This window comes from Solanum tuberosum, unplaced genomic scaffold (genome assembly GCF_000226075.1).
Source record: "Solanum tuberosum cultivar DM 1-3 516 R44 unplaced genomic scaffold, SolTub_3.0 scf00207, whole genome shotgun sequence".
Taxonomy (NCBI): Eukaryota; Viridiplantae; Streptophyta; class Magnoliopsida; order Solanales; family Solanaceae; genus Solanum; species Solanum tuberosum.
Window position 1 is genome coordinate 444,840 of NW_006239133.1, and position 9,088 is coordinate 453,927.

General features: G+C 33.3%; 1 protein-coding gene across 1 annotated transcript in view; it reads left to right on the forward strand.

Annotated features, from left to right (window-relative positions):
- LOC107062197 (F-box-like/WD repeat-containing protein TBL1X) overlaps positions 1 to 7,793 on the forward strand; it is an 18,756-nt gene extending 10,963 nt beyond the window's left edge. The window contains exons 2-9 of the mRNA XM_015312560.1: positions 1,516 to 1,610; positions 1,730 to 1,776; positions 1,980 to 2,091; positions 2,268 to 2,339; positions 2,518 to 2,592; positions 2,828 to 2,881; positions 2,963 to 3,039; positions 7,778 to 7,793. Coding sequence (XP_015168046.1) covers positions 1,516 to 1,610; positions 1,730 to 1,776; positions 1,980 to 2,091; positions 2,268 to 2,339; positions 2,518 to 2,592; positions 2,828 to 2,881; positions 2,963 to 3,039; positions 7,778 to 7,793 — 548 coding nt within the window. The remainder of the gene's footprint in view (positions 1 to 1,515; positions 1,611 to 1,729; positions 1,777 to 1,979; positions 2,092 to 2,267; positions 2,340 to 2,517; positions 2,593 to 2,827; positions 2,882 to 2,962; positions 3,040 to 7,777) is intronic.
- Positions 7,794 to 9,088: the final 1,295 nt, after the last annotated feature.

The window sequence follows — 9,088 nt, forward strand, 5'->3', positions numbered from 1 at the left end:
CAGACAGTCAGTCAGTCAGTAGTTTTGAGTCTCTCATCCATGTATATGTATGTATATGTAAATATTATATTTTGAGACTCGAGTTGCCCTTTGGGCCATATTTTTATCAGTTAAGTTGTTTATGTCTTTGCATGGCATTGAGTTATTCTGTTGAGTCAGGTTTCCGCTGAGTTAAGAAAGCCAGGCCAAGGGTTCGCTTGGGGCCAGCAATGGTCTCCGAGTGCCGGTCCCGCCCAGGGTGTAGGCTCGGGGCGTGACAAATACAAACAAAATACACTTAAAAAAAATTGAAACTAGTGTTTAGGTCAGACCTTACATATGTATACCAACGTGATGAATTTAAAAAAATATACGTACTTATAAAATTAGGGTTTAGGTTTCGAAAATTATAACTTCTGAAAAATAAGGGTTTAGGTATTGTAAGCTTAAAGACCTAAAACACTAACAAATCAAAACGAACATGAAAAATTTAAATTATACATAGTAATAAAATAAGGGTTTAGGTTTAAAAATAAATATAATTCTACAATACGATTTATATCTTGTAACTTCGAGACCTAAAACAACCAATAAAGTGAACTTAAGAATATTGAATGTATTGTGATATACTATCAAATTTAAGTATCTAGTTTAAATTCTGAATCCGTCTTGGATTAAATGAAGTAATCTTTCAAATCTTTGAAATGGATTGAGGATACATTAGTCATTCAACACTTGATTCAAAATGTCTTTTGGAAGTAAAACATTTCTAATTCTAGTCTTATACATATATGCTTTGTTTCCCAAAATTCCCACTTACCATATTTTTCCTCTATATATATCACAGGTAGTAGCAATCCATTGACCATTTGTCTGTTTCCTTAAGCTGCCGTCAATTCACATCAATGACTTCTTTACCCTAATATTTTCTCCTACTTGAATTCAATAATTCAATTTTCATCTTCTTTTGAACTATTTTTTTTTATGGAGATTTTGATGTTGTGTTTCTGTTAGATGCTTTGATATGCTTTACTTGAGTCTTGCGTATACACCACCCTTTGTGGACCTCATTGGATATGTTGTTGTTAAAAGAGTTAAATTCTGTGAAAGTTAATATTATTCTGTAACCATTTTAGTGTATAATCTTTTTCTGAATTGAGAGTTTATCAGTAATAGTCTCTGTACCTCAAAGGTAGGAAAATTAATATTATTCAGATCTAGAGACACTTTTGTCAAAAGAACTTTTACAAAAAAAGTACTTCAGTAGAAAAATAATTTGTGTTTTGTGTTTTTTTGGTCAAACACCACAAATGTAAAATGTAGTGCTTTTTTGTGCTAGCTTTTAGCCTCTAAGAATCCATGTCAATTGTCATGTGCTTTCTGTTTCATTTTCAGTTAAACTGCTTGTTGCTTTTCTTTTTTCTGGATGACTAACGATAGAAGCTTCCATTTTCGTGTTCATTTCAGTAACTTTTAGTGTTCTTCCAAGTTTTGTTGGTCTTGTGACATTAAAGTTTTGCTTTTGTTGCAAGACAGATTTGGAGCCTATGGATATCAACACAGTCGCAATCTCTCTGCCGAGTGAAATTTCTAGTTCTGATGTAACGACTTTGGAAGGACATACATCTAAGGTTTGACCGCATCTTTATAAAGTTCTCCTAATACAACATGATTTCTTAATAGGAAAAAAATATAAATATCATATCTTTTCTGTCTTCTATTTTAACATTACAATTTTTTCTTGTTCCAGGTTTTTGGTTGTGCTTGGAGTCTAGAAGGGTCTTTTCTTGCATCTGGGTAAGCATTAGTTCCATTTCTTTAGGCTCTCATCTATGAATTCCCATGTTCATATTCATACTTTCGTTTCTAATTCTCTTGTGATTTTACGACTTTGGAAATGACCATCAAAAGCACCGAGATTTTATGAAGATTGAGAGTAGTTTTAGACTTGTCTAATGAATCATCTCTCTTATATCTAACCATGTGTAATATCAATTTAGGTCTGAAGACTCTACTACTAGAATTTGGTCTATTGGAGATGGTCCATGTAACTATACTATCAAAACTCGAAAAATTGAGAAAAACAAGAATGTTACGACACTTGATTGGAATGTGAGTTTTCTACTGCCTGTTTTGGGCTGACTTTCGTTGATTTGTACTTTTCTGAGGTGAGGTCTGGCGAATGGATGCAACAATTTGAATTTCATTCAGTTGTTTTGTTTTCCTTGTTTTGTCTTAAATTCATAAGTTTGTATATATTCTCAACATTGTTATACAACCCCATTCAGGTCCATTACTTGATGTTGATTGGCATAATCTATGTTGGTCCATTACCAGTCAAGAGATTCTCAGGATATCAGGTGTGCTCCACTGATGGCATAATATACATTTTCTCTTTATCTCTTTGATGTATTATAGATTAACTAGATGATGTTCTAAATAATTCACTGTTTGCGCAAAGTTCAAATTGAATTACCAGTTGAACACCGAAGTTGTGCTTTATTGGAACACTAAGGGTTGTTGACTTTGCCATTGCAGAATGAAATCAATGCTATCGAGTGGGACCCCTCAGGTTCTCTGCTGGCTTCGTGCTATGAAGATACCACATTTAAGGTAATTTCTATCCTAACCTTCTAAAGCAGCAGCTAAAGGAGACTCTTGCCTCCACATGTTTCAGAAAATTACCTTTTACGGTCTTCTAAGTACCCTTTTATATCTATCTACTATTCTGAATTTATGTATTAGTTGTGTTAATGCATCTTAGCTCCACCTTTTCCTGCTCTAAGACTTTGAATATCTATTGTGTTGTTTAAAATAAATTGGTCAGTAACTCATTGTTTATGTGCAGCTATGGAGCATGAAAGAGGATGCCTGCTTGCATGATTTCAGAGAACATCACAAAGTATTTATTTTTGTTCTTTCTTTTTCTTTGTTGATTTATTTAATCAAATTAGACACAACTGCTGACTATTATATTTTTTAGGAGATATCTACCATCAAATGGAGTCCAACTGGTGTTGTTACAAGCAATACGATACGAATCAACAGTTTGTTGGCAAGGTATGCTATCTATTGTTACCAGTCATGTTTATAGTATTCTTTCTATCATAATTTTCTTTCACATGTGGTGGTAGCACTAGGTTCTCGATTACAAATATATTACACATCAGTGCCGCAGATTATGGTTCGATCATTGTTCATAGCTAAGCAATAAAGTTTCTATATTTTGCCAGACACCCCCTTCGTTCTTTATCATCCTCTCCCTGGATCCATGACACCCCTTTCCTCGGCAACACAACTTCCTCCCCTTTATATAACTCACCAGCTATTCGCTCGCCCATCTCATCTTTGTCAATATATTCCTTCCTCACCTTACTGATTTGCCTTCCATTGGGCCAAAACCTTTACTCTGGCTATCAAGGTTTAAGTAGATAGGAAGAAATCACCTAAAACTTTTTCCCCCTTTTAGGATATAAACTCTAGTCTCCATAATCTTCACTCACTTTATTGCTCGCTAGTTTACAACCTTCGGTGCGTTGGGGCTGACTTACCTCTGAAGTTTGTTGTCAAAGGCATACTTAAAGCCCCAATGAATTTTAAAACCCCAAGAGTTGAGTGTCAAAGACTTTCTCAAGTTAATCAAAGAATAATAAATGTTGAAAATAAAAAGGCACGAACGTCAGCAAACACTTCATGCCTTTTTAGAGCATGTGCCTGATATTTTTCTAGACCCGGTGGAACAATGCATTCAACAACTCCTTAACCAAGTTCAAACCCTGGAAGAAAAAGGGAGGACCCTTTCCCAAGACAGGGAAGACCTTATTGTTAGGATGGCCTTCCGCATCCGCGACAGAAACAACTAAGAATCAATCGACTCTTTGGATTTTAAAAAGGTTTAAATAAATGTTTGTAGACACAAAGTAGTGTGTTTCTTCTTTTTCTATTTTGGCAATTTAGGCGTCAATTATAGGAATCAGGCGATTCTCTTAGTTTTTCGTGTGTGTTAGCCCATAAATATTTTGGTGATATGACTTCTGAACAATTTTTCGTGTGTGTTCCTCATTCAGACTAAATTCAACAGAGTAAACAACTCCCTGGATTCAAAATGGAAGAGAACCTACTCAGTAAAAAAACAAAAACATTCAACAAGAACGATACAATTAACTTATTCTCACTCCCCTCCCCTCACATCCCCACCCAATAGAAGGAATAGGTATATCTGTATCAATAGTTCAATTGAATACGAGTAAACAAACCACATAATACTTGAGCCTGTATTTGACAGTTAAAAAGGGTAATTTTATTAAGAGTCCTTATTTATCTCATGTGTCCAAGTAGACATAATGACTTCACATCCGTTACATGTGTCCGTTCAAGCTGTGAAGAAGGCGCCCTTGTTCAGCATCCCATAGCTTCATAGTAGAGCCGAATGAAGCCAATGGGTAGTGCTTCATTCGACTTTACTGTGAAGCTATGGGATGTTGAACAAGGGAGTCTTCTTCACAACTTGAACGGACACATGTAATGGATATGAACTCATTATGTCTACTTGGACACATGAGATGAATAAGGACTCTTAATAAAATTACCCTTTTTAACTGTCAAATACATGCTCAAGTATTTTGTGGTTTGTTTACTCGTATTCAATTGAACTATCGATACCTATATACCTATTTCTTTTATTTGGGTGGGGATGGGGGGGAGTGAGAATAAGTTAATTGTATCATTTTTGTCGAATGCTTTTGTTTTTTTACTGAGTAGGTTATCTTCCATTTTGAATCGAGGGAAGTTTTTTACTCTATTGCATTTAGTCCGAATGATGAATACACACACGAAAAATTGTTCAGAAGTCATATCACCAAAATATTTCTGGGCTAACACACACACGAAAAACTAAGAGAATCGCATGATTCCTGTAATTGACGCCTAAATTGCCAAAATGGATTTTAAAAATTGTAAGAGTGTATGTATTGCTCCCCTATCTCCCTACGGAGGGTTCCGTAAAATTTTTACAAATAAATCATCCAGAAGCTATATCACCAAAATATTCATGGGCTGAAAATCACCTAATTCCTGTAAATTGACCCCTAAATGCGCAAAATGAACTTTGAAAATTAATTAATCAACTCTTACACTAGATAGATTATTTGCATCACATTTCTTAGCTACGGTTCTTTTCTAACCCTCCTATCGTAAAATATTTTATACATTGAGATGCTTTTTATATTAATATTTAATCTCACTTTTTAAATTAAAAATAAACAGGACAGCGAGCACCTACATAATATTTGTAAATATATGCCATAAACAATATCTATTGATAATGAAGATTTGTATGTACCTGAATCTAAAGGAGCGAGCTCTCTAAACTTCTCCATTATTTTTGTTTGAAGAATTGCACATAATTTATTTTGGAAGAAAGAATCAGTAGACAATGTGCACATATGATATACATATATTCAATATATTGTTTTGCAAGTGCATGTCACATTGTAAAATTGTGGGATTGAACTCAACAAATCATGTTTTGCTTAAGCTATGCATTCTTACTTCATATTTAGATACTTGACCATCACATTGTGTCTCAAAAAAACATTAGAACATGTCACCTCCTTTGAAAAACTCTTTCTCAAACTTGTTATGAATCTTATGAGTATAGATTGCAAAACCTGTTTTAAAGTTGGATAATATTTAACATAAAGTGTAGGCTTACCTTGTTTACAATTGAGGTCTTCCGATTCTTCGTTCAACCGCTACTTAGTCAATAATTTTTTCTCATAATCAATCATTCAAATATGCAAATAAGTGCTTGGATGTCCAAGTTCATTTAGTATGGGATTAGTACTTTTACTTTGAGAAGTCACTTTTCATCTAGCACTAAACACAACATTATTAAAAGTTGTTGACCACATGTGTCAAATATAGTAAAAATTATTCAGCCAACCACGTTCTTTTAAATTGTACATTATAAGCATCATCTTTCATGTTTCTTCAAATTCAATAATAGAATCACATTAAGACATGCATTTTTCAAGTTTTAAAGAACCCTTGTCATTTTTAAGTGAACTCAAATCATGAGATGGGGCATTATTAGCTATGTGATATTGACACAATCTATGTCTGATGCTCGGTATCATTTCTCTGATAGAAATTGTCATTGCTCGAGCTTGGTTAATTATAATATGTGGAGTAATACTTTCCATCGACTTTAAGAATATCAAGAATAACCATTGAAAGATTCAAATAGAAAAACACAATAAAAAAATATATTATGTCAATGAAGATTTATTACAATAAATGATTTATAATCACAGAATACTTGTTCGTTCAATATATGATATCAAAAAACATGACATCATCAAATATTGTAGTCAATCTGGAGTTGACCATCTTTCCATAAAAAGTTATCTATACACCCTTCAGAATCAAGTTGAACATCCTAATAAAAGAAAGTCTCACTCGCTTGTCTATTTTTAAATTTATTAACAACTCTTACGAATCCCCAACTTGCATCTTTGATTTCATCAATTGATATATAAATGAGATAGAACTTGAGAATTAACTCACATACAAGAAGAAATTGATGGCAACCCTAATAAGTCTTTCCACCTTTAGTTTATTTAAGCTACTAACTTCACCTCCTTTTAGATTATAACTAATATTTATTGTCTTTTTAATTATTTATTAAAATAAGTCTTTTAATATATTTTAATTTATCTTATATAATTAATTAAACTTAATTGGGTATTAACACATGTGTATGACTGTAAATCATCTTTTAATGGTAAGATAAACTAAATTATTTCGAAATAAAATGTTGGAAAACTATTGCACAACGGAAGCATACCAGAATTATACTTCTTACATGAATAATAGATAATCAAATCGTTTATGCTAGAACACATAAACTTGCTGAAATTTAATTAAAGAATTACCTCTTGAAGCGTGAGCAGATACCTTCAAACGAATCCACAAATTAGTAAGACCGTCAAGCGAATCTACAAGATAGACAACAACTTTGTAGTCTTCTACAATGATTCCAAGTTCACATCCGAACTCTCTCAATACTTGGGTGGGAAATTATCGAATAGAAAACTAATTCTTTTTCTAGGTTAGAAAACCCCCTATTTATAGAGATTTCTTCCCAGTCTAAAAGGGAGAAGAAAACTCACACTTTTCTTGAAAACGAAAAATCACACGTTACTCTTCCCTTTTTTGGGTGGGGTGGAGGTAGGGGTGAGTGAGGGTGTTTGGTTGGGTTGCTTTCCCTACTTTTCTTATGAATATAAATATGTTTTCTCTTTTTTTTTCATACATTCATCCTAAAATCTAGTGAGATACTATAAAAACAACAACTAACGTTTAAAGAAAATAATTATTATGATTTCTCCATTTTACTTCTCCTTATTCAATATTTACTCAATCTTTGAAGACACCAATGTTGTTAACCATGACATCCTTTATTGCTTTTGTTTTCATTGAACCCCTTCCATTCTCAAACTCTGACATATAATTTTTAACTTCTTTTCGTACCATATCTTGCAAAACTATAAAAAATTCTGAGCTCAATAATAATTTCTCCAATTATGAATTATTGAAACATGGAGCATAAAAATTGATGGAGTGCGTTCAAATGTCAATACTGATGCCAATTCAACTACTTGCTCGATTCGGTTTACTCGATTCAAATTGTCACTAGATTTGGATCCGAGTAAAGAGAGACTCAGAGATGTAGTAGGTTTAGATGCCAAATCAACTACTTGTTCAATTTGATTTATCCGATTCAAATTATTGCTAGATTTGATTCTGGGTAAAGAGAGACTCATTTATAGTGGGTTCAGAGGACGATACATGTGTCAATTGAACTACTTGCTCAATTTGGTTCACCTAATTCAAATTATTGCTAGATCTGAATCTAGGTAAAGAGAGACTCAAAGATGTTGATGGATCTGACATTACTGGTGAAATTGGTGAAAGAGGCAAAATTCCACCTAATGAGGTAATGGGCGGATAAAGACACAACTGAGGGAACCTATAAAAAACCCAAAATGCTCAAATCAGATTCAAATGGACTCAGAGATGTTGATGGATTAGACACTATTCGTGAAATTACTGAAAGAGGCAAAATTCTACCGGGTGGGGCAACAGGAGGATAATGAAACAACTGAGGGAACTTTGAAAAATCTAAATTGCTCAAGTCAGATTCATATAAACTACCTGGATTTGTACTCATCCTGACACTGAGCGATCTCTTCAACAACGGTTGAGGATTTTAGAGACCAATGCTCTGCTCCATATTTCTCTATTATCTTCTGCAGTTGCTTGTCTTCTTCAGGATTCCAATATCGATGCTCAATCTTACCCTTTTTCTTCATTTTTTCCACAGAATAAAATCAGTCAAGTATATGAGATAGAGGAAATGAAGGATACTGGCAATAGAAAGTACAAAGTATATATGTATAATGGGGTGGTAGGGGGAGGTAGGGCCTAGCATTTACTTGGTAAAGACTTGTGAGGAGAGTAGGGTATATATAGTGGGGGTGGGGGTAGAGGGGATAGGGTGACTGGATTAATAGGTAGTTATTAATTATACAAATGAAGTGTATCCCAATACTAAAATCTCATAAATTAATTAGTTTTTTCCTTTAAATAGTGTTTGATGGATTGGATTAGAGAGGATAGGATCGGAGTAATGTTGAACTTTGACTAGCTATTATTTTAGGATAAAAACAAAATAACATTCAAACTAACCATTTTAATTAGAAAATAAAAGTTTGACAGAAAATTGTTTGTAGGGGTAAAAACTTACGTGTATTCACATCAAACCAATGAATATAGGAGATTTACTTTAATAGGCAATTTTATTATTTAACTAGTTTTGACGCACGTGCGTTGCACATGAAAGTCAAACTATGTAGTGCACCATTTTTTTCAAATGATGTTAATATTATTGAACCAAAAATTTAAGTAAACGATTATAAATGGACTAATAAAGTATAAGTTCCTACGAATAATAGGTGTAAATTTTCTTATGATTACTAGTTGTGTGTATGTTGAAAGCTGTGAAATCAATATCTAAATACATCTATAACTGGTTATAATATAAAGC